Here is a 26,851-nt window from a genome sequence, read left to right as displayed (position 1 = left end):
AATTCCTTACTACACAAAAAGGCACTATACAAGTATCGACGGACACTTTGATTTCCTCTGTCCAGGAACGGGAGATCCTGAAACGGTACCACTTCCTTTAAGGCATGACCCTCTCTTTTTTTAGTCGCACAAGATAAACTCTAACATTTTCCATTTCTTCCCCTTTTACGGCAAGATCTAACATTTAATAACAATTTCAATAAAGCGTACCTTATCGATTAAAAAGTGACTTCCCATTTATTGCAACATGGGCCATGGTGGTACATGTAAATGGATTACGACTGGCTGATTGTTCTTTTTTTTTTCTTTCGACAATTACGTTTAACGTCCTTACGATTTCTTTTTTCGACAATGTTCTACGTTATTACGTTTGTCTTTACGATTTTTTTTTTCAACAATGTTCTACGTTATTACGTTTGTCTTTACGATTTTTTTTTTTCAACAATGTTCTAAACGTCATTACGTTTAAGGTCTAGGATTTCTTTTTCTCGACAATGTTCTACGTTATTACGTTTGTCTTTACGATTTTTTTTTTCTCTCAACAATGTTCTACGTCATTACGTTTAACGTCGCGTAAAAGCGACAGACAGTCCTTTACCTACGATTACGATTTCCCTGCTGTCGTACAAGGGTCGGCCGTTTTCTCCTTAATATACGATATTGCGGCAATCTTGGGAATATCAGCGTCACTCTCCAAGGCGTGATGCATGGCCGGGATATTACGCGCATTTGGTATTCGTAAACGCATAACAGATGACGCTTCCTGGCCTAGCTCTCCGGTGCATCCCAAGTGAAGGTATTAAAATCCTCCCAGGCATGCTGCACAGCGAAACGAAATTGTAGGCGCACTAAGTAATTGCTCAAAAGGGTATAACTCTCTAAAAAAATAAAAATAAGAAAATGAACATCACCCAGAGAAATGAATACCTCCCCAAGAAGTGCCGAGGGGTGTACTAGAATCCTTGATAAGGTGACCGATAGGAGTACCTGATAGGATGTTGGCCATCCCCATATAAGTTTCAGAAACAAGTGTTTATTTCATATGGCTTAACAAAAAAAGGAAATACCGCTTCGTAAGTGCAGAAATTGTTATCATTTACTGCGGGGAAAAAAGTGCCGAGAGAAGTACCAGAATCCTTGATAAGGTGACCGATAGGAGTACCTGATAGGAAGTTGGCCATCCCCATATAAGTTTCAGAAACAAGTATTTATTTCATATGGCTTAACAAAAAAAGAGAAATACCGCTTCGGAGGCGCGGAAATTGTTATCATTTACTGCGGGGAAAAAAGTGCCGAGAGATGTACCAGAATCCTTGATAGGGTGCCTGATAGGAAGTTGGCCATCCCCAATCTTGTATCTTCAGGATTACTATTTTATCCCCAACTGCGAGATATGCCCTTTTTAGCGGTTTCCCCGTCTTCCCCCTTTCCTGCGGTGCGCAATCCGCTCGTTACTCGGTACGGCAATCCAGGGGTCGCGCCGCGGTTCTCCAAGGGCTATTAAAGGACAGCCAGACGAGGACTATCGGGAAATAGAATTTAGTTTGCTTCGGAGTGGCTACTTTGAAATTCATAGTCTGGCTTATAAGTTTCGCAGGTCGGCTCGGCTCGGCCAGGGCCGTCCGTTGGGGGCCCCGCGCGCGTTCGGGCGTTTACGAGATTGTAAATCAACGGGCGCGCGAGCGCGCTTAATCGCCAAATAAAAGGAGAGAGATTAAATTGCACCGGCGCGCACTTAAGGCCCATGTCGGTGGCACGTCCGGTATGGACTCCCACGTACCCCTTTACCCCTGTATACCGTATTCCGTGACCCCCTAGGGACCCCACCGGTCCATCGGACCCGGAAATTTCGACTGCGCTATCGCACTTATAATATTAAAAAAAAAAAAATATCACGAATCCAGATCTCTCGAGATTTGCTCTGATGTATTGAAAGTTACTTTATTGAAAGGACGCACGGCGTTTTGCGCAACTCTGATTGGAGTACGACGTCATTGTGTCAATTTCAATGTAATCGTGGGAACGATGTGCTGCTTCGGATGGCTATATCAGCTGGATGAATTTGTTTCTAGTGATAGGGATTTAATTTTCGACTGATTTTACTGAATTTTACGGATTTCTATGTACAATGGCGGACATGGTGCTTCCCATGCAGATGCGGCATCGCCTATGCAGGATGGGAGGGCATTGATGTCTCCCAGGGCACTCTTGTACGCAGAGATCCTTTCATTGGGTTTTGATGTGAAATCAAATCAGACTTAAAATCCTAGAAATTGGGATTTGAAATCTCAGGACAAAGCGAGTCTTATGGGAAGCATTTTCTCACCTCGGGATTTGCCCTGCAAGGTAATGCACTGTGGAAGGTACTACAGGTAACTATCAAACCCGACTCTGGAATCTTCCTGCAAGACCTGTAATTCTGGTCCCAAGTGGTGGCGGTGAACGGACAATTAGTCGGGTGCCTGATAATTTCGTTCTATTTCGGATTTTACTTCGGGTAATGGCTCCGTGATGGGTACTAATTGATTCGATATGGAACGGGAAAATATCGGGAGAAATATGTAATTGCGAGGAGTGGACTGATTACAGGCTATGCCAGGAGTTAGCGTCTCATTTGCAGGGTTAAGCCTGATAATTCGGATTTCTCGGTTACACTATCAATGAATTCCTTAACTCGAATCCGTATCAAAGATTCCATTCTTGGGCTGGGTTGGTTCTTTAGCACGTTCTTGCGGAACAGATCAAGTATCGTGGTCGTTGGGACAGGGTAATCGTGTTTGCCGCCATTACCGATTATAACGATTGACTGCTTCATTCCAATCGAGATTTGTTTATTTCACAAAAGTGCCTACCTAGTTATATCCCCTCTGGCGATTTGCAGTTAATAAAACCTGACTTACCGCGATTGTTGTCTTTGGTCCGTCTTACTCATCTCCGTTGCTCCATCTTCCACGTTTGTTTCCTCGTCCCGAGGTACTTACTCGTGAATCAGCATCAGCACACGATTCTAATCACGGATCTTCCTCGATAAATCGATTCTCCCGTTGCGCAATTTATTTTACGAAAAAATGAAAAAACAATGAAATAAAAATTCTCGAGTCGACTTACAAATTCCCGCCAAAATCTCTCCTACCCGCTTGCACCATTTTCACATTTAAATAATTAAAAAAGAAAAATAAATAAATAAAGAACCACGCAGTACGTTAACATATGCGCATTAATCCATTATCCGGGACGTAATTCGTGGATCCAGAAGTAAGACCCCTCAATGCAATTGCTCCCTAAAGAGACCTTCCCCTTCCACGCGTACGAATGAATTACAGTCGGCCGCGGCATTTAAATAATTAATCGCTCCCAAGTAACGTCTTAACCCGGAATAATGTTTATTCCAGTTCTCCGAAGGCACAAAGGCGATTACCATAAAATGTCATCCACGTATCGCAGCTATGTCGAGGCTCGGTCTAAGGCTAATCCCCGCGCTCGTTTCTCCTTTTTTGCATAAACCGAGTATCCGGCTCGCGGCAATTTTCCTCGTTAGCTAATTTGCGCACATCGTCGCACTTAGACGGCCGTTTACGTTAACGCGCATCAATCGGTCGGAATATCGAGAGAGGAGGCGAGTTGTTCCCCCTGTTTCCACACCTCGTGCCAAGATACGCAGGATTACTATTCATTGGATTAAAATGGGATTACCAAATCGGCAGTTCGCATTCATGGGTGGACTCAGAAGTTAAGGCGTCCCGGCGACACGTGACGCACGAAGTGTCTCAAAAAAGAGACGCAACCCTCTTCTCGGCTTTGGGGGCCCAGGGTGTTGGAGAACAGCTGCTCGATTTATACGCGAGCATAGCCAATCCGGGGATGAAGACGTCCAAAGGGTTGGACGAAGAGGTCCTCGAGGGCATCCGGGATGAGGATTCAGGACCTCCGATTTCATTCCGCGATGCAACCGCTCCGTTTGTCCGCTCTTCAGGGTGCACGTAGAGGTGTCTCATGGCGTCTCCGGTGTGCTGTTAAAAATTGGATCGGTCACGCACTCGAGGAGCTGAACAATGTCGGGATGGATGCCCATTCGGCGGTCCCGGATCTCTTCCGTTCCTCTTCTGGGCCTAAACTGTCGCGATAGATGGTACACCGGGAGGTTATTAATTGTCTTTGGCTCCCGACTATGGGCATTGTGGATCGCGAAAACATTAACCGGAGGAGGCCCTCTGCCTCTGTACCCGGGATCATTTTTCAAGGACTCGAGGGAGACTGGATATTCTGGACCATCCATCAAGTGGATCGTTAAAAACGCATCCGCCGATACAAATTGCGCGAAACGCATGGTCATCCTCGGCGAGACTAGGAACGTCTAGGATGGCCTCATTGTGTCGACGGGTTTTCCCATTTTCTGGACCAGGAGAGGGACCTAGGGACCCTAGGGACCCATGGGACCCAGGGTCTCGGTGGTCCGTCCTACAAAATACTTTTCAATTGTCGAATTCACAAGGGCCACGGTGAGAAGGGACGTCAAACGAGGTCTGAACGTGACTCCTCGGTTCCGACCGTTTTCCAAATTTCCTTCTGTTGGTCGTCGCTGCAGACTTTACCGCCTTTTTTAACGGTCTAATAGTAATATAAAATAAATGACAAGTGCATGTAGAACTTAAGAGAGCCCTTGCCATTATGTACACGGTTTTGGATGTGAAGTTACGCAAATTGACTGGCGAGTTGGAGCTGCTCTATCAAGAGACGTCGCAAAGTACTTGAAGTTCCTTTAGATAGAAAGATCTAGGATCATCCAAGGAACGTCATCTCTAGATTCCAACATCTAAACTTGAAAACCGAACGAAATTCACGCGTAAGATCCATTACATGTATGATTTTTACAATTTACGTATGATCGGATCACGTCCAAACATCTATTGAGATCTGTTGAGATCTGACGCCGGCCATGTGCGCTCATCTCGAGAAGGGTCATTGTAAAAAACTCGGAGAAGCGAAGGAGGGCACCGGGGCCGACGGCGGAGGGTCGAGGAGATGAAAAGAGAGTGACGTGTGGCATAAAAAAAATGATAAAGGGGATAAACGTCAAGAGAGCGGGGTTTAATGGCGCGTAAACGCGCCGTAGCGGGGCTGCCTTTCAGGGTAGCCCCGAAGAGACACACGTAGGCACCAGGACCCGGGGCTCGTCTAAGGTCGGAACCTCGTCAGGTTGGTTCCCCTTCTGGTGACCGAGTAAGTCGATATTCGGAGCAGGGGCCCAAAGAGAGACCGCCGAGTCGATCGACTTCATTAACGTACAAGTGTCGGCAAATATTGACGCTCTGCTTATGGAAACTGGGGTAAGAGGCGTTTATCTTCCTCCAGGATGGAAAAGGTGGACTGGGTCAGGATGGGGCTTTGTCGGTGAGGTCGGTCGTCACCGAATAATTGCTTCGACTGACTTTCGAGGGTGCTAAATGTGTAACGTCTTCGTGAAATCTCTCGCCGGGGTAGGGACCGAGATATCCCGGCAAATTTGACTTCCTCGTTTGGCTTTTAACAACTCGTTTAGCTTGGACGTTAACTTTCGGATCTGGACCAGTGGACCCCGACAAAAGTGGTTTAGCGCCGTTTAGTAAAACCTAGATGGTCGGGGAAATTTTTATTTCTTGCTGGTGCGTCCTTGAAATGACTAGTTTTCATGGTGGACCCTGAGAAAAGTGGTTTAGCGCCGTTTAGTAAAACCTGGATAGTCGGGGAATTTTTATTTCTTGCTGGTGCGTCTCTGAAATGACTAGTTTTCGTGGTGGACCCTGAGAAAAAGTGGTTTAGCGCCGTTTAGTAAAACCTGGATGGTCGGGGAAATTTTCTTGCTTACTGGTGCGTCCCTAAAGTGACTATTTTTAATGGTACACCCTGAGAAAGAGTGGTTTAGCGCCGTTTAGTAAAACCTGGATGGTCGGGGAAATTTTTATTTCTTGCTGATGCGTCTCTAAAATGACTAGTTTTCATGGTGCACCCTGAGAAAATGTGGTTTAGCACCATTTAATAAAGTCTGGATGGTCGAGAAAATTTGTCTTGCTTGCTGGTGCGTCTCTAAAATGACTAGTTTTTATGGTGGACCCTGAGAAAGAGTGGTTTAGCGCCATTTAATAAAGCCTAGATGGTCGAGAAAATTTTTCTTCCTTGCTGGTGCATCCCTAAAGTGACTATTTTTTATGGCGACGGAGAAATGCCGGGATTATACCGGGATGTTAGGTTTATTCCTGAGATCAATATGCTGGGGGCAATTGCGTCGATCTTATTTCCAATTGCGGGTATCGTGACGTGGACGATTTAGCGACAACCTCTAACCCGAGACGATTCTCCGAGGTGGTTTTGCGAGTTTGTCACTGGATTATTGATGGCGATTTCCCCTTTTTCTATACCGCTCGGCCCGTAATTTCCTTTTTTTCTCCCCCACCTTGGGATTACGTGAAAAATTGTTAGCCGATACCTCACGCGATCGCCAAATTACCTTACGCTATTCCACCGTGTTCGCTACGGATCGACGATAATAACATTATCTCACTAAGCAATTTTCTGTGCCTTGCTCTTATACCCGGCACAATAAATTGTGTATATCAGGTTTAAATTGCAAGGAGACCAGCTGCTTTATTTACAGTACACCTTAATGGGATTTCAGTAAATCACATCGCATTTAGAGATCATAGTCTAATTAATGAAGCTTACCGATGTCACTTAAAAACGTCACATGTCCACCACTCGCACGTGCATCGATAAAATTCGTTTCTTGATTATTAAAAATGTATAGATAAACGTAAAAATTAGAGCGAGCAGAATTTAATTTTTTTTTTCTAATCGCAGATAATTTTTTTCGCTTATTTTTGCATTGTGCGAAAATTCGGAGATAATGTTTGGGCACGTGGTCCTCATCTTTGTAAGTTGATATGTGCTTGTTGCGTGTAAATAAGGATTCTGAGAGAAGAAAAGGAGTTTAACGAGCTCCTGGAGGCTCGGATTCGAGCGGTAATTATACGGGACAATTATAAATACTTAAATGTGAACATCGTGTCGTTACGAGGTCGCGTCCTGAGCCCCAATTACCGGCATCGCGACTTCTCGTTAAAATACCCTCGTTAAGATATGGCGGCGATGCGAGAAAAAACGCGGAAACTCGTCAGGACCTCCGAACACAGATATGGATTTTTTGTCTCCTGTCTTTCTGGGGTTTCCTTTTAGTCCTTTTAATAATTTCGTCAGATTCCTTCCTTGCCAGAAGCTCCAGATCCACATTCCGATAGAAACGTCCATCGGATAAGAGGGTACAGGGATTAGATAATTATCCAAGTGCCAATTAAAGTAATTCTTCGGGCAGATTTGTCCAAGCAATTGTCATTGCAAATAATGAAAATCGGTGAATTAAAAGGGGGTACAGTCAGTTCCCCTAGTGGCATAGAATAATTTCTAACTATTTCTTTGTAATCTTTGCTAAATATCTCAAGCGACGGGTTTTTCAAGATTTCTTGTAGATTTTTATGAAAACACATGGAGGTAATATTATATAAATATTATAGAGATAATATTATAAAGTAAACGTTCGGCAAATATTTCAAATGTCTGGTAAATATTAAGAAAATGTAGGATATTCGTTAAATATATAGAAAATATAGGACAAATATTTTCTGCCACTAGGGTCTGTTCTGGCATTATTAATGATGTACTTTAACCTAGTGGTATTCCTAGTATGTTTACACGCTTCGCATAACCGCCGTTAAACTCTGGTAAAATGTCGGAGGCGCCGCGAGATAGGGATGCCATCGGACGATCTCGCATCTTTCGAGATTACTCTTAATTAAAAGTGTTAATGACAACATTTATTACCCCATTAACGACGCGAAAGGTAAGGTGCGATCGGGCATGTTCAGAGAATTATTAATTCGACTTAATATCGCGTATGAAAGTGCGAGGTGAGACCTTTGTCCGATCCCTGTCTCGTTCGTGTGCCACACACGTTCGGCGGTAATCGGAGCATGAAACAACGGAAAACCAATGCACTTACGTCATGGCAATAACTCCAGATGTCAAACGCAAGTAATTTCACTTGACAACTTCTCGTATAATTACCGAAAAAGAAAAAGAGACGGTGGAATCGGCGCACGTACGCGAGAGTTCCGTTTCGCCTCCTATACAACGTTCAGGGAAATCATTTTCAATTTTTATGGGATAAATTAATTTTCCTTTCCACTCAGATTAACAAAGAAACGTCAATTAATAATTATAAATGGTTCAAGTCCTTTTATAATGCCTTGATTTTAAATTTAATGAAATAATTCCATATGGCCTGAGCATCGATCTCGCCTTTGCAGTTCGCCACGCGTTGAAGTCTCCGAAGAGTCTCCGGTGCATTAGCGCTTTGTCTCCTAGAAAATGAAATTTCTCCGGAATTAATACTAGCCTAAACGGTTCAAGTCCTTTTATAATGACTTGATTTTACATTTAATGAAATAATTCCATATGGCCTGAGCATCGATCTCGCCTTTGCAGTTCGCCACGCGTTGAAGTCTCCGAAGAGTCTCCGGTGCATTAGCGCTTTGTCTCCTAGAAAAAGAAATTTCTCCGGCATTAATACTAGCCAATTACGTCACTCCTCCACGTGTAAAGACCTCCTGCTTATCGAAGATCGCGTTCGTTCTAATTTTATTCCGTGGAGCGTCCAGAGAAGCGTACTCTCCTGAATCGTGCCAGCCTGACAACAGCAGATGGCTCGGTCGGTAAGATAGTGCTGATTTATGGGAGGCTGACGTCAGAAACAAGTTCTTTTCGGTTTCTCGTTAAAACGGCGACGATTCGAACGCGGAGCCGCCTAATGCAGGTATAGAAATTTCAGTTCTACGTTATTCACGGGCGGACATTTTACCCTGAACCGCATCAAAGAGCTCTCTGCAAAAGTATGATCTTTTCTCAAGTCATTGTACGAATAAATTCTCATGGCGAGTGGGTTTGAAAGATTCAGTTTAATAGAACCCAGGGTGTAACTTAATGATCGGGTAAACTGCAGTTAAAATATATTTAAATAAAATGCCTGACAATGCATCATATCTGGAGGAGGCGAGGAGATGGATATCAATGTTAATATATTTAAATAATCATAACGACGTCGTTATTAATATCCAATTTCAATGCTTCCAAGTGCCAAGTCAGGGTCGCCCTCGGAATTGAGTTCGACTCTCTAAAACGTCTTCTACGAGAGTAAAAACCAATCCGAACATAGAGAACCGGTTCCTCCCTCTTGGATTTCCTTTCTTTCCCTTCCGTGCCCCTTAACCCTTTCTCATTCTGCATCCTCGTTCTCATCCACCTTCAAGGATGATTCCGCATGAGACTTTGAGCACTCCTGACGAATAATGTAATTTCTGTAATTGCAGATGAACCAACAGTGCAAGGTCTGCGGCGAGCCGGCGGCTGGTTTCCATTTCGGAGCGTTCACGTGTGAGGGTTGCAAGGTAAGAAAGGAGAAGATACGAGTACAGGAGAGGAGTAGATAACCTGCTCTCGAGTACAGAAAAAAAAAAAAAAAAGAAAAGAAACTGGTACAAATTATACGAGCTATCCGGATAAAAATGTGTTCTCACCCGTCGTTATGCATTATACGCAAAGTTCCACGCACAGAGATCTCATTTAACATTAACCTGACGCACACGGCGTGTAATCCCTCGATAGCAGATTCTCTATTATCTCGTAATCAGGATAAAAAATCACCACCTGTAAATGTTTAATATTCAATTCTTCCACGTCTCTTTAATTACCGGCTCATGTCCGAGGCTGTAATCCGCGTGAGCTCTTATCGTGATACGATTAAGGTGGGCGGCTCCGTTTCGTTTTGGGAGCATTTATTTTCGGAGGGGCCGGGAAAAAAGGAGGAACACGACGTCGCGACGCTGTTCGCTCTTGATGTAAGGCCTCGGATTGTCCGGAATTACGCTCCCCGGGTTCTCGCCATTCTTGGCTATAAATTTTTCCGAGGAGGAGGAGGCGGCAATATGGAGGGGAACGGGCGGACAGGTTCGATAAAAGCCCACCTTGCACTTCGCTCGAGTTTATCGCGGGCGTTAAGCCGCCAATTAATTAAGTATTCCGGGAAGATGCGGACTAATCGGTTCGCTGAAACCGTCGGGGGGACGCGACGCCTTACGGTACGTGAAAATTAACCTCAAAAAGAGGTACGAGGCCCTCGGTGGTCCGGAGATGCTGCGTCGCTCCTTAATGATCCCCTCGAAACCGTTCAACGTGTTCTTAATCTAACGGACCGAGACCTTGAAGACCCGAGACAATGAAATATCATTTGACATGGCGTTTAAAGTCACCCATCTCATCCCCTTTCAAATAAATAAGTCACGATAATTCGTGTACCTTTTGTACACTGGGAGACATCAATGCCCTCCCATCCTGCATAGGCGATGCCGTATCTGCAGGGGAGGCATTCATGTCCGCCATTGTACCATTGCTGTTGCGGGAGTTCGGGAAGGATTAGAGAATTATTCTGAATTGTTATAAATTATTATGAATTATTATGAATTATTCTGACAATCGCATAACCTTTATCCGATCGGGGAGGACGAAGACATCTTCGGCCTCGGAGCAGATGGTTTCTGCAGGCAGGTTTTATTAAATCGGACTCTTTGGATTGAAGGGCAGGGTGTTCAAAGGGTTACTCCAGTTTCGCCGGAAACAGTCTCGCTCGCGAGAGTTAATAAGGCGGGACCAATCGGCCACGCTCGACGGGGTAGCCGCTGGACGTCTAGGTGGAGGTGCGATAGGTCGAAAAAAGTCCCACCCCGTCTCGAATCCATAAGTGGACGGGAGAATCGAGCGCGAAGAATCGATTATCTCGGATCGTCCTCTTATATCGACTCGCCGTCGCAATCGCGGGCCGCCATTGTTGCCTTCTTGTGTGGCATCCGGCCCGTCTTCGTTTCCAGATCGGGGCCGGATTCGCATTAGACCGGTGTATACGATCTTAGAAACACCTGGCCGGTATCGATTAATCCCTCGCCTTACGATTTCAATTCCAATAGCGCGATTGCCATAAACAATAAAAATGTCGGTCATACATCGGGCCATTTCACGGTTTCGCTGAACGTACAAAGTCTTACGCGTCTCTCATACGTATTGTTTGGCCCGATTGACGTATCACGTCTCTCCCACGTTTTGTTCACGTTTAACCCCGATTAATCCCTTGCCTTACGAATTAAATTCCAATAGCGCGATTGCCATAAACAATAAAAATGAAATGTCCGGATGGCTAGTCTCGTTCTTGGATCAGGGCTCGATTTGCATATTTCGATGAACAATTTGAGGAAGAAAATGCTGATATGGCGAGGCCGAGAGTCTAATCAATTGAACGCCAGTGAAAGCGATTTCCTTATTTGAGAGCCGATTCCCATGACAAGTCTTCATTCGTATAAAGAAAGGGTTAACTCATGGGTCTAGCGGAACCTCCACCACAAACTCAGCTGGACCAGATCGCCCATCTGAGGAACTTAATTTAACTTAAATCCAGTTAAAAAATGAAAATTAACATTTTCATATAACGACGCGTAAGTCATTTTGGGGGAAGAGGAAACTAGATGTCCTGTCCGTCGATCTAATGAACATGGTCAGGGTGAGAATGAACTCCAGAGTCAAAGATTCATCACATTTCCATTGGTCAGGGGTCCTTGTCGTTGGGTGCGTGTCCGAAGATGTATCTCTAAAAATTTGGGGGGGGAGGGAATCGATCTATCGGGATCTTATCGATAGAGTCGTCGCTAGGACGGGCGGAAGGGACACGAGAATCGACTCCTCGGAGTCTCGTTAAGAGTCGACCATGCCTCTTCCAGTCGATGGGGTGTTGACCCTTGGCTCTTGGGACACTAATATGGTACATGGCGGAATATCGGTCCCGGACCATGCGATAGTAATTGGACCTCATTAGGGCAACAACGGGGCGACAGTTCGACCGTTTCCTGAAGGCTCGAGATAACGCGGTTTAGGTAAATTAGGGACCCGGGGAACATGGGGACACCTGGACCAGCAATAAATATGGACGTCCTGAGGCAGTCCTTCTCTCTGGGCCCTCTGCTCTTATCCTCGAGGTATCGGCATTATTACTCCTGATTATCGAGTCCGCGCACGCCACCGGTGACGTTTTGCTTATGTATTTTAATCCTGTTTGCGGGATCCTGAGAAAGTCGGTTCTCTCTCCCGCAGTGCCTTCTTCGGAGATAACTTTCCTCCAGCTTACTGGACGAGGAAATGGAACCGACTCCGGGAAAGAGGCTCTCGAAACGTCGGGACGATTTGCGGGAATCGTGCACCGGAACTGTAATGCGCTTATTTGTTGTAACATACCGTTTAAGAGTGCGTTTCGAGATGCAAGGATATTTATCCTTGCCGTTTGTCGTTCAACTTACTATAGAAATTACCTTCTACTCGATCAATTTACACGATGCGATAATTCTTGTTCCTTTTTACTATTGCTGTTGCGGGAGTTCGGGAAGGATTAAAGAATTATTCTTAATTATTCTGAATTATTCTGACGATCGCGATGATCCCGTGAATGATTCTGACGATATCTGAATTTCGGGATTGACGTTTTATTTCTTGTTGATTGAGGTTTGAATCAAAACTATACAAGTGGGAGACGCGTTGGTGGTAGGGTTATACAATGTTCTTGTCCATTTGTACATTTTTCTTTTTTTTTTAATAAGTCGATAGGTGAGATGCAATCAAGCTACTAGAAGGGTGCGCAGGATAATGCCTGGAGGAAGGGCTTAACAAAATAAAATAAGGAATTAAACCGACCGGAAGTTCGAAATCAGAGCTGCCTAAGATATCCTAGGCTTTCGAGTCCTGCATTGTTCCGATAAAGCCGTGCAATCCGTGAGCCTTGTCCCCCAAAACTGATAATACTTCTGGAGTCTACACTGGGAGACATCAATGCCCTCCCATCCTGCACAGGCGATGCCGTATCTGCAGGGGAGGCATTCATGTCCGCCATTGTACACTGAGAGACATCGATGCCCTCTCATCCTGCACAGGCGATGCCGTATCTGCAGGGGAGGCATTCATGTCCGCCATTATACAAATCTGAATCGGGAGGAATATCTCCTCCCGTTTCCTGATACTTGAAACGATTAAGGTGAAGTGAAAGACGTCGAGGAACTTGATCGACGTCGATAAAGGAGAAAAAAAATGCGAGTTTATCAATTACCAGAGTGTTCTAAATTGTCGTAAAATTGTCCTGACCCTTTAGTTTCTTATATCAAAGCCTTCGATTGTATATTGCCTCTCCAATTGTATATTGATCGAAATATGAGAGCTCGACGTCATTTTGGTTCTGGTCCGGGTTAAGTTAAGAAATGTTTTCCAAAAATCCAAATTTTGAATGTGTCAGGACAATTCTTAGATGATCACCAGTCATGTGACAAAGTTTCGGAGAGTTTGGTCCAATACCCTTAAAAGAAAATTTTGTTGCAAACGGCAAAACGAACTGACATGCATTAAAGCGTAATACCACCTTAGGTAATTCGAAAGATCTGCAGAGACACCTCTAAGACAATTAATTTAAGAGGAAAGTCGGGAATTGAGGGGCACCATCTCGTTAAGAGACTAATCTCGAACCGTGTTAAGGGATTTCAGAAAAGAGTCCCGTCTCGACTTTTTCATGCCGAGTTTCTACGGCTGATTAGATCTTTAGTGTCCCCGTAGTTTGATGGGCCTGATGGGGTATCGAGGTCGAGGTATCTCCTCGTTAGAGATCACCGTAGAGCATGGTCCATTTCGGACGTGAAGGACCAGGGAGGCTGGTAGTTAGAGACGAAAGCACAAGCTCTTAGAGTCCCCGGGATGGACGACGACCACCGGTCGGGTCGCACACGTGACTCTAGCACCAATTAGAACGACATTCGGGAATATTTTAAATAATTTAGCGGACGCTCCTCGCAGCCACGGACGAGCGGCTCTGCTCATTAGCATACTAACGACTGCCTCGAACTCTCCGCGTAACATCCAGAGGATTCCCCTCCGCTCGGTTCGCGGCCACCTTTCGCTCCTCCTTTTTTGGAACTCACCTGCACGGAGAACCCGTGCGGAAGGTCGAATCTCTCTTTCTCTCTCGCCTGGGAGAGATTTTTCTCCCGAGGAAGAAGAGGACCGACGAATTATGCGGCTCCACTTTGTCCGCCGCGTCGATAATTAGTTTATCGATCGATCGATCGGCTCTAGACGGTGCCCTAGTAACAGAAAATATTTCTCCTATATTTTATATATNTCTTTATAATATTTACATGATATTACCTCCATGTGTTTTCATAATATTTTTCTACCAGATATACGAAACATTTCGTTTCATTTTAATACAAGTATTTTTTAAATATTATGTGCCGAATGCAGTATAAACGTTTTGAAAATATTTAAAATCAAATTCACACGTTTTGCTCCCATAATGAAATAGCGGAACGAAAATATTAGACAAATTTCTCGTAAAACAGGGCAAGGGATTGAGTTTCTTACTATGTTCTGGGGAATTATGGCACGACGGTGTAAGATCGTACATTTATTTAGGAATCGATATTAAAATTCACTTTTGATAGGATTAATTTAGTTATAGTGGAGTCCGAGGTACCTAATGTGTAAAAGTATTGTGGACACTTTTAACAGCGTACTCCGCTAGGTAGAATTTAATTGCATTTGAAATCCGTAAACGTTTGACAAATATTCCAAATGTCTGGTAAAATTTACAAAATATACGATATTCGTTAAATATATAGAAAATATAGGAGAAATATTTTGTGCTACTAGGGTAGAGTCCGAGGTACCAAATGTGTACAATGGCGGACAAGAATGCCTTCCCTGCAGATACGACATCGCTTGTGCAGGATGGGAAGGCATTGATGTCTCCCAGTGTACGAGTCTTGTCGACACTTTTAACAGCGTACTCCGCTAGGTAGGATTTCATTGCATTTGAAATCCGTGAATCATCCTAAGGTGGGTATAAAAAGTGCATGAAGACAATTACCCTGGACAGTGACGAGAAAATCCCGGGTATCGATTAAATCCCCAGTCTTGATTGGGCCTGATCGACGACTCAATGCGTCGGAGGCTTTGAAGAAGCGCACGAGTCCGGAAGGATGACGGAAAAGTGGAAAATAAACGTGGACTCGGTGAGAAACGACTGCTTATGTCAGTCCTGTACCTCGGGACGAGAGTCTCTGGGCTGATAAGGCGAAATAAAAACGCCTTTCCTGTTAAGAACAGGTGGAAAGCCGCCTCGGGGTGCAGCGCCGTGACCTAGGTCAGGGATTCCAGCCTCGCGTAGAAATCCGATGGGTGGGAGGGTCGTCCGAGAAAGTTTTCATACTCTCGCCCAGCTTTCCTCGCCACTTCTTTATCGAAGGTCCGACTCATCTCTCAAACGTCGAGTCGCAATCACTTCGAGTGATAAACAAATTTTAAAAAATTCCCCCCTCCAACCCTAGTAGCATGGAATAATTTCTAAATATTTCTTTGCAATCTTTGCTAAATATCTCAAGCGGCAGATCTTTTAAGATTTCTTGTGGATTTCATTCGAAGATATTTGAAATATTTCTTGAAAATCTCAATGACATATTTAGTTTCNAAAGTTACGGAGTTTCCTGGGGACACGATGAGGCCCTAGAAGACCTTCGGATCCGGCTCTGACGTGGCTGATAACGTCGCGTAAAAATGTTCCATGAAGGAACAATTTTAGGTTAAGAAAATACTCGTATTAAATTGAAACGAAACGTTTTGTATATCTGCTAGATAAATATTATGAAAACACATGGAGGTAATATCATGTAAATATTATAAAGATAATATTTCAAATGTCTGGTAAATATTAACAAAATGTAGGATATTCGTTAAATATCTAGAAAATATAGGAGAAATATTTTCTGCTACTAGGGAATAGACCGATCAGAGCCCGATTTTTGTTTAAATGGCTCATCAGAGCCGATCTCCTAAATTTTCCCCAGGAATATTAACAAAGGCGAAAGTTAGTCTCTTTCGTAAACTCTGAGTCGGCATTTAGCGACCTTCGCCACCTTTTCGATACCTTGAGTGATGCAGGCGAGTGCATCGTAAGACCCCTGAGTGATGCATGCGAGTGCATGGCAAGACCTCGAATGCAGTGCTCATCCTCGGAGTACAAAAGTGGCCCGAGGAGCAGATCTGAATATTAACGCGCACTTTTAGTGCACCAATTTGCAAGGTCCGGGGTCCTTTTGGTGGGGACTCGTTAAGGAAACTTGTGGAGATTCGGGTCGCGCCTGTGATGCAAATCGCGGATTGCGGTGGCATTGTCTCTCAGCCGAAAAGAGAGGCGATTCCGCACTCGTCCAGCGATTCCGGCGCACCCTGGGGCCCGAAAGGAACGGACCCGTGATTCAGAAAAACGCGTTATTCATAAAGCGTCCGAGAAATCCAGCGCGATTGTCCTCGGGGTTGACAATGGCGGTCGCGAATCGAGGACGACGCTGTCTTTTAGGGAGAGACGAGAGGAGGAAAGGAAGCGACAATGCCGCTTACGCGGAGTTCTTTATTGCGCACGCAGCCTGGAATTCCCGATGCTTCCGGCGATTCGAAAAGGCACTTAGGCTGGTGACCAGACATTGCGGACTTCCGGTGGACTTGCATCGCTGATCCGGATTCTGGGTTGGAAGACTTTCAGGGGGTCGCTAGGGAAATGGATGTTCCTCCTGAAGTGGATGGGCAGGTTGGTAGTGACTGTTAAAGTGCCACTTTGTAGTCTGTTATCAGCGGGAGGGTTTTTGTCTAGGAGAATCACTGGATTCTCCCAAGACCGGCAATGAAGTTGGAAGGTACGAGGTGTAACGTAGGTCAGGAAACTTTGTATCTGGGTTGGAAGACTTCCAGGGTGTCGCTAGGGAAATGGATGTTCCTCCTGAAGTGGATGGGCAGGTCGGTAGTGACTCTTAAAGTGCACTTTCTAGCCTTTTATCAGCGAGAGGGTTTATATCTAGGAAAATCACTGGACTCTCCCCGGATCGGCACTGAACTTGGAAGGTACGATGTAACGTAGGTCAGGAAACTTCGCGTCTCGGTTGGAAGACTTCCAGCGTGTCGCTAGGGAAATGGATGTTCCTCCTGAAGTGGATGGGCAGGTCGGTAGTGTCTCTTAAAGTGCCACTTTCTAGCCTTTTATCAGCAAGAGGGTTTATGTCTAGGAAAATCACTGGACTCTCCCCGGATCGGCAATGAAGTTCAAAGATACGAGGTTAACGTAGGTCAGGAAACTTCGCGCTGTTAGCGTTGCACTTTTACATGACATTTTCCTTTGAGATGATTTCCCAGATGGGCCCCTAACCTTTAGGGCGATATTTCCCTCACTTTGATATCATTTCCTAGACGGGCCCTTAATCTTTGGGGCGGTGGTTCTCGCATCCTGGTGGAGGAGCCCGTCATCTCGGAAGAGGACGGGGTCCCCCCGGTCCGGGGGGCGGATGTGTTCTGGGGCCCTAAGAGTGCCGTAAACTCGATTACCGAGCCAATCGGCGGCGCGATATCTCTCTCGGGACAATTAGCTCGCTCATAAAGAGACATCGCGCCGGTAAGCCGGGCGCGTGTTAACACACGCGGGGAATCCGCGAGCGTCTCCGCGTCCTAGGGGCCGCACCGGCACGAGGCCCTCCAACCTCTCGGATATAAGTCCCCGACTCGCTCCCCTAACTGCCGTGCTATTACGTCCTAATTGCCCGCCATTTAAATACCGGTGCCGCGAATAGATTCGAGATATCTCGCGGGCGCACCGGCGCGTCCACCTGGCGGACAGCCGAGTTTCGCTATCGTTCCTTGCGGGGCCTAAGTGCCAATTGCGATTGCAAAGAGAACGGGCCCGGCCGCGTCCATTAAGTTTTGATGGTCGCATCCCGGGCGCCGATCGCTCGCGAGTTAACGCGACTCACTTTTTCCTCGGCCAACTTTGCCATGGCCGAGGAAATGGCTCGTAAAGTTACGGAGTTTCCTGGGGACACGATGAGGCCCTAGAAGACCTTCGGATCCGGCTCTGATGTGGCTGATAACATCGCAAAAAAATGTTCCATGAAGGAACAATTTTAGGAGGAGGTCCTACGACAGTTTTCTATTGTATATTTATAAATCTACATATATATGTTAATTTAAGCTGGGCCAGGTTTCGTTCCATATTAAAAATGAATTAGAAATTAAAGTACCGCGCAATCTCTTTTGGGATTTTTCTATGGGGAGGGAAAGTCCTTTTAGTAGGTTAATGCATTTAAGGACGACTCTATCATCGCGTTAAGTTACGTTTTTATAAATAATCGCCATGGCCGAGGAAATGGCTCGTAAAGTTACGGAGTTTCCTGGGGACACGATGAGGCCCTAGAAGACCTTCGGATCCGGCTCTGACGTGGCTGATAACGTCGCGTAAAAATGTTCCATGAAGGAACAATTTTAGGAGGAGGTCCTACGACAGTTTTCTATTGTATATTTGTAAATCTACATATATATGTTTTGAAAATTGAAGTTTGGAATTTAAAGAGTGAAAAATGACATTTTACGAGCATCACGTTCTTCCTTAGGGCCTTCCTATTACGTGCTGAAATTCCTAATGATTCGATCCTCAGTTTGGAGAAAAGTTTTATATACATTTTCATATTTTGACATGTAGAATGAGCCTTTCATATCACCTTAAGACGCTTTAGAAGCCACGTTGGTAAAGTTTTTTAAAAGATGAAATTTGAAATTTAAAGATTGAAAGATGACATTTTACGAGCATCACGTTCTTTCTTAGGGCCTTCCTATCACGTGCTAAATTTACAAATGATTCGCTGCTCGGTTTGGAGAAAAGTTTTATATACATTTTCATATTTTGTCATGTAGAATGAGCCTTTCATATGACCTTAACACGTTTTAGAAGCCACGTTGGTAAAGTTTTTTGAAAGATGAAATTTCACGATCATCACTTTCTTTCTGAGGGTCTTCCTATCACGTGCTAAATTTCCAAATGATTCGCTGCTCGGTTTGGAGAAAAGTTTTATATACATTTTCATATTTTGTCATGTAGAATGAGCCTTTCATATGACCTTAACACGTTTTAGAAGCCACGTTGGTAAAGTTTTTTGAAAGATGAAATTTGAAATTTGGAATTTAAAGATTGAAAGATGAAATTTCACGATCATCACTTTCTTTCTGAGGGTCTTCCTATCACGTGCTAAATTTCCAAATAATTCGCTCTCGGTTTGGAGAAAAGTTTTATATACATTTTCATATTTTGACACGTAGAATGAGCCTTTCATATCACCTTAAGACGCTTTAGAAGCCACGTTGGTAAAGTCTGAGACTTTGGAGACAATCGTCAAAGCGTGTCCGCTCGTTGCGGTCTCTTCGGCCCCGACTCGTCCTCGTCTCTTGAACGACGACCATCTGCAAGAGTGACGTTTCGGGGACGCTCTGTGTACGCGGGGAAAAGATTCGATAGACACCGGAGACGCGACGCGAATCGCGTGACTGGAGATGCCAAGAAGATAGTGGGAAAAATGTGGTAATAAATCGTGACTGCAGACCCGGAGGACTAGATAGATGAGGAATCGAGATAGATGCTGATCTAAATTTAGATCTGCAGACCGAGATCGTGACTGGAGGTGCGAAACCGCGGTTAACGAAAGATTTGGCAACGCTATTTGCATGTAAAATGAGGCACATGAACATATCTCCTCCACTTCATATTTAATCGATAAGGTGGGAAAAAAAAAGAGAAATGGACAACAACGGACACGAGCAACACAGGACTCTCGCATCCATCTTCACGAGAAGCGTGAAAAAATGGTACATTTTGGGCTGGAAATGGTTAAAATATGAAATTGCATAGTGGGGGATGTAAAGAAGGATTTCATTTCGGCTTGACATGAAATTTGACGTTTGGGAATTGGTTACATGGGTATAGAGAGACATGCGCAAGTCCGCGTCGGATGGGCGTCGAATTGTAGGAGACCGGTAAAATATGAAAGGAGGAAAAATCCTTGGACATCGGTTGCAAGCAGGACGACACGGACTTTACAAGGCCACTCGTCAGAACGGACGTCGAGAAGGAATCTCTGGAACAGAAGAGGCGACCTCTTCTTGGACGAGGCGCGTCCACCCAAGGCAATACATTCCCGACCGGAGCCAATGTCTCGTGCAGATCGCAATCGGGCACGTCGACGTCTATCGAGGAAGGAACCCTCGAGTCGGCACTTCCGACAAGGAACTACGAGGGAAAATCCAGCAACGGTCAATTCCCGATTGTTCTCTGGAAACGGCAACTCGTCTGACCGGCGATGACCACTCCCGGGTGGGGGACCTCCTCCGTGGAGTCAACGCGAGTGCTGGTGACCTAGGTTAAGGTATCTCCGATGAAACGCACCTTGACCACCCAAGCCGAGGTTAGGTAAGGTCGGGAAACACCTGGGTAAATTTGCAGAATTATATTCATCATTAAGTGCATCTAGGATATGAATGTAGGGAGGCACCCACGTGGTGGTCATGGCTGTCATCTCGTACCCTAGCGCCATACTTGCATGGAAGGTGCCTAAGTGTCTCTGGAGTTGCGATAAAAAGTATAATGGGGGACCGATAAGAGAGACCAAGAAGATAAGTGCACGTATAGACGTCAATTGCGTTCCCACGTGAGTCCAAAGGGTTCACGTTTACCGTGGGTTCAAAGGTAGGAGGTTCTTCTTCTTCGCGAATGTTAGTTACGCTTAAGGTGATATGAAAGTGGCGTCGAAGAGGGTTGGTTTATAAAACTTTTCTCCCAACTCGATTTACCGAATAATTTGAAGCTTTACAACATGAATGCCTCAACAGGGAGCCTATAAGGAAGGTCCTGAAGCTCATGAAATTTCAATTCTTTTCAAATTTCTTCCTAGGTATTTTAAAAATATTTTATAAAAAATGAAATTTCCCGAGTTTCAGGAGCTACCTTAGGGTCTCCATATTCACGTTTTAAAGTATGAAACGATTTGAGACACCCAGTTCGGAGAAATGTTTTATGAACGATTGAGCTTTCGGGTGCCATTTTCACATCCCCTTAAAGGTGACTGCAACGACTCAACGCGTGGACGTTGTAGAATTTCTATGATCTCCCCGGATTCAAATCGATACGTGTTATCGTGACGCATAGGGGATCAAGTGCCAGGATGAAGTTTGGGGTCCCTTTCGAAGTTTGGAGCCCATCCTTTGTGGGTACCTTCACCTCCGTCGAGGCCAGAGGTCCGACCTCTCGGAAGCTTGTCCGCGTAGAAAAGGAGTCCAACTCCTTTGTGGCGGCGCTGGCAAAGGACATAAAAGTCCCGACTCGGGGAGGAAACCGCGAACCACATCTCGCGTCCATAAGCGAGCGATTTACGGCCTTCCTCCGTTGCAGTCCAAGAGCCGGGAAAGCTCGGGGTTGGGAAGAAGGAGCCGAAGTGCGTATGTGGGCCAAACCTCCTCGGCGCCGGCTTTACTGCGGCTTTACGAGCCAATAAATTCCCTTCTATGAAGCGATCTATCGGTCTATCGAGGGCAGCCGACCACGAAAGGAACCCTAACGCCATTAGACAATCGATCAGCGATCGCGGGAACAGGTGACGCCCTTCCCTGGTCGCTATCAAGAGGTTCCTCAAATCCCTGCGGTGATGATCGACAATCCCTATCAATTGAATTAATATATATTTTTTATATATAATATAAATCAATAGCGATAATTGTCCATCTTGTTAAAGTCCAGGGATAACGATGCTACCGTATTTGGGCTGGAAAGAAATATCGCCCATTGGTTGTTAAGAGTTTATTGTTTCTATATGACAGAGCTTAAGAGGCTGGATGGTACCCTGGGGAACGATTACATCTTCGGGGTACATGAATGATGTCCACGTTTACGGGGCAACAATTGCGCCCGGGCTGTGACCCACTCTGGATGGTTTCGACAAGTTATCCGGGGCTCCTTTGAACTCCTTTTCGTTTCGACACCAGCCTGCGGACCATCCCAGGGCATGGGTGTTTTACGGGACAGGATATGGGCGAGTTGGGCAACGATTTGCTCAAAACCGACCACGTAGCTGCCCCAGTTTACCAGGCACGATCCTCGCTGCGTCCCGCAAAGTTGAGCGGCATCGCCCTTGGAGATGTCACTTAACATTCTACGCCGTTCCTTCGCGCAACGCTAATGACCTCACGTCTTCGTCCTGCGCGTATATTATACCGAACGCGATCTTTCGAGAACAATCGTTCACTCATGTTGGGCAATCTTCGGGGGACCAAACGGAATCGCCGAGCCGCATTCGAATTCCTCCCTCGCCCTGACCTCGGAATTTTGAAAGAACTTTTCGATTTCGACGCTTTACGCGAATGGGTCTCAAGGATCCTCATTGCCCAAGGTGCCTCGTGTAGTGTGAGAGAGGATGAGCACGTTCATGTTGGGCACCGATGATTGGATCCATGGAAGGACATCAAGGAGTACTCGCCTTGCAGATCATCCTGTATCCTAACCCCCAATTTTGAAAGAACTTTTCGATTTCGATGCTTTCCGCGAATGGGTCTCAAGGATCCTCATTGCCCAAGGTGCCTCATGTAGTGTGAAAGAGGATGAGCACGTTCATGTTGGGCACCGATGATTGGATCCTTGGAAGAGGATCAAGGAGTACTCGCCTTGCAGATCTTCCTCTATCCTAACCCACAATTTTGAAAGAACTTCGATTTCGACGCTTTCCGCGAATGGGTCCCAAGGATCCTCATTGCCCAAGGTGCCTCATGTAGTTTGAATGAGGATGGTCACGTTCATGGTGGGCACCGATGCTTCGATCCTTGGAAGAGGATCAAGGAGTACTCGCCCTTCATCCTGACCCCCAATTTTGAAAGAACTTTTCGATTTCGACGCTTTCCGCGAATGGATCCCAAGGATCCTCATTGCCCAAGGTGCCTCATGTAGTTTGAATGAGGATGGTGACCAACGTGACGTTCGTGGTGGGCACCGATGCTCCCATCCTTGCAAGGAGATCAAGGAGTACTCGCCTTGCAATTCTTCCTTCACCCTGACTTCGGACTTTTTAAACATCCTTTCGATCTCGACGCTCTGCACGGACGCGATTCAAGGATCCTCATTGCTTAACACATGCACGTCGCGACTCGCGTGGACTTTTAGGATCTTCATCCGTCGTTGAAACGAAATTCTAATCGACCAGACTGTTGATATCCCTGGGGAAATGTAATTCATCCTGATGGGAAGAATTTCCGAGGGTTCTTCTCCTTTCTGCGAAGGAGAAAATCGGTTCCAGTGATGCCCTAAGCGTTGAGGCAATCAGTTGATAACCGATATCTTCGAGGAAGTGATATTTATTCTAAGGAATTATCCAGTGCTAGGGACTATTTTCCACGAAGGAGGAAATTGGTCCTGGCGCTGCCATTTTGGTTCCCACTGGAAATGCCTCAGATCCAGCAACGCTCGCGGCTCTCCAGCTATCGGAGGATATCTAAGGACATCGAAAGCGCCGCGATGCATCTCTCGAGCATACTGGGATCAGGCTCGTGCATCAATCCGGAGGCGAAGGCCCCAGGAGCGAGATCGCCGTTCCTTTCAAGAAGACTCCTAGCCGGCAGTCGCGTTTTCCTGGGCCGCTGGGTTACGGGCAATCGAGAAACTAATGCAAGCAAATAGGTACGAAGACAAATCCTCCCCGGCCATATTGGTAGCCGAGGAAAAATCCTGACGTACGATCTTGCCGCTCCCGAGGCTGACCATAACCGTGGGATAACTCGAACTTCACCGGCTCTCGGCGAGGCGCCTCTTTATTCCGCATTCAGGCTGCACCAAGAAGCGAGCCGAGATGGAGAGTTGCATCTTCCTCGAGCTGGAGAAAGACGGAACCGAAGAAAAGGGAGAGAGTGCTCGGGAAGGTTTACTTCTTATTTCGACCCCATGCAAATGGATCAGGCTGCTGGGACTGGCGAATCATTGAGTCGTTGCACTCTGACCCGAAGAACGAGCAGCTTCCGGGTGTCTGTTGCCCGAAGACGTCTTCCTGGATGTCATCCTAGGTGCTCGAGGCTTCAAACGCTTCTTTATCGTCCATCTCCCAGAAATCCTGAGATTTGGCTAGGAGTTTCGAGGGGACTGATAATGTTGGCGACCCCTTGAACACGGGACCATTTCGACATATGGGCGAAATTCCTCCGACCGTGTAGGCAATATTGGACCGAACGTCGGGCGCCTTTAGACGCTCTTAGTACCCAAAGAGTAAAAGAAAAATTTCATAATATTATAATATTTTCTTTGGAAGTATTATTCAGATATCTAGTGTACTAGTTGTATAAAATGCTTGTGTGGTAAAAGTGTAGGAATTTTATGGATATTTCTAACAGTGTAGTGCTGAGGGGATCCTGGATAAAATTCTGGCTGAGGAAATGCGCGTACACTCGATCCCACGATTACGTTAATAATTGACCGGCTTGAGAAAAGATTTACTCCTTACCGCCCAGGACGGTGTGATTATTTTCCCGCAGTTTCCATTACAGTAAATCAGGATGGGAGCCTCGTTTAAATTGGTACCTGGAATGAATTACGGCCGGGAGGGATAGAATAGCGACGCGGGCGTTAAAAGTGAAACTGGAGGCCAAATTGGAGTCATTCGATCGGCGAAGTGCAGCTCAGGTGACTTGACGTTTTCAGATGCGCCAAGTTAACGCCGCAGGGAATCGATAGGCGTTTGTTGTGATAGGTGCTCGTTTTAAGGTATTTCAAGTTAGAAGTCGGGTCGTTTATCAGTTTTACCGCACGCTTAAGCGCTCATTTATTGGTGCTTCTACTCTGCATAAATCTTCTAGGTGCCCGTTAACGCGCGGGGGAAGGTTTTCTTGCTCTTAGAGTTCGTCCCCATGGATTCCATGTTCCACTTTTTTGGTTGTATACCGAGTGAAATATGATTTTTCAATGGCGTTTGTCATTTACTGGTACCCCGCGGAGCTCGTAACTCGAGAAGAGGAATCTTCTATCCAGATCGTCCATTGATCTTAGGACACAAGGAGGACCTTGAAGATCCACCCTGGATCACAAAACCACCTTAATCTCTAAGGCACCTCTTTCATGCATTGATTGTACCTTAATTTCTTCTAATTCCATTCAAAGAAATGAAATACATTTTCATACCATCGTATCATTTCTTTCGATAGGTCGGATAAGGTATTCCAGGATTATTCGTTGCAATTAAACCCGATAAAGTTATTAAGAAATTCACCGAAGGTTAACATTTACTTGGAGGAAGAACAGATATTTCCTTGCATTTCTTACACGATCTTTCTACCAAAATTCTATTGTACAATGGCGGACATGAATGCCTCCCCTGCAGAGACGACATCGCCTGTGCAGGATGGGAGGGCATTGATGTCTCCCAGCGTACGATCCAAATGAATATTGCATTGATCGTATCTTAATTTCTTCCAATTCCATTCAAAGAAATGAAATATATTTTCATACCATCGTACCATTTCTTTCGATAGGTCGGATAAGGTATTCCAGGATTATTCGTTGCAATTAAACCCGCTAAAGATATTAACCCTGTTTGATATCACATTTCTAATTGGATATGTTATATTCTGTTTATAAAAGGAAGGGCGTAATATACTTTGCGCTCGCGTAGAAGACTATTATACGTTGTAATATACCAGGAGGAAACCACGTATATTACATGACGTATTATACGTTGTAATATACGCGAAGAAAAGCACGTATATTACATGACGTATTATACTTACCCAACCCTGGTAGCGACCTCGGGAAAGGATGATCTCCCGAAGAGTCGTTCGGAGGAACTGCTCCGTCTCTGTAAAGAGGATCTTTTATTCCACTCTCGACTGGTTACTTACAACACGAATCCATAAAATGTATCGGCAAGTGAGAGGATAATACTCGCCGAGGGACGACACAAAGTCGCCTTATCTCCAGAGGCACCTGTTGGTGCCTCGAAAACAGGAGCATCGATCTCGAGAGGGGACCGTCCCGTGACAAGTCGGTCCAAAATGTCGGGGGTACCTCTTATTACCTTACGTACCAATTTACAAGGTAAATTGGCACGCAAATTGCCACGCAACGAAAACAAGAGTGCTCCCCGGAGCGATCGGGCATGCGAAGAGCAGCCAAGGTCCTCTCGGGATGACATCAGACCCGTTCGGAGGATTTGCTGGCGCCGTGTTCCAGTTGCCGAGGTTCTTGGGACGGCGCCAAAAATCATTCCAGGACCGGTCAACCGGTGTCCGGGAATTCTCTCTGCCGAAGTCCTTCGCCGAATCGGCGACCCGCCCACGCCAGGATCCTCCATCTCGGAGTGTCGAGATCCAGGACCCCTCCTCGGCCCCGCGGACCTTGCTGGACCTCGGTTTCGAAAGCTCCTGGAATCTCGTCCGACCCGGACCAGATCCTGGGGACTAGTTTTGAAAGACCTCCCCGTAGTCCCCTCGGAAAGCCGAAAACTCGTTGATGATCCTCTCGGAAACTTCCGATGGATCCTTGGTCCGATTCTCGAGTTCATATCATCATCATGGATTTGTTTTCTCGTGGACGAGTAGATGATTCCCTTGAAGAAGTTTCCATTGTTGCAAAGTCAACTACAAGAAATTGTCAATTTAAGTATTAATTTAAATATTATCTGCCGAATACATTATAAACGTTTTGAAAATATTTAAAATCACAATCACACGTTTTGCTCCCATAATGAATTAGCGGAATGAAAATATTAAAAAAAAAATGTGTCCAATAACAGTCGTGAAGTAAAAAATGTATTTTTATTACATGTTCATAAATTAAAAAAATATAATATCTCTATATGTT

General features: G+C 45.4%; 1 protein-coding gene across 1 annotated transcript in view; it reads left to right on the top strand.

Moving 5' to 3' along the window:
* LOC105696554 (zygotic gap protein knirps) overlaps nt 1–26,851 on the top strand; it is a 43,775-nt gene that overhangs the window by 4,509 nt on the left and 12,415 nt on the right. The window contains exon 2 of the mRNA XM_012419119.1: nt 9,396–9,473. Within this exon, the coding sequence (XP_012274542.1) occupies nt 9,396–9,473 (78 nt within the window). The remainder of the gene's footprint in view (nt 1–9,395; nt 9,474–26,851) is intronic.

This window comes from Orussus abietinus, unplaced genomic scaffold (assembly GCF_000612105.2).
Source record: "Orussus abietinus isolate OABI.00-Male unplaced genomic scaffold, Oabi_2.0 scaffold15, whole genome shotgun sequence".
NCBI lineage: Eukaryota > Metazoa > Arthropoda > Insecta > Hymenoptera > Orussidae > Orussus > Orussus abietinus.
This window is presented reverse-complemented; position numbering and strand designations above follow the sequence as displayed.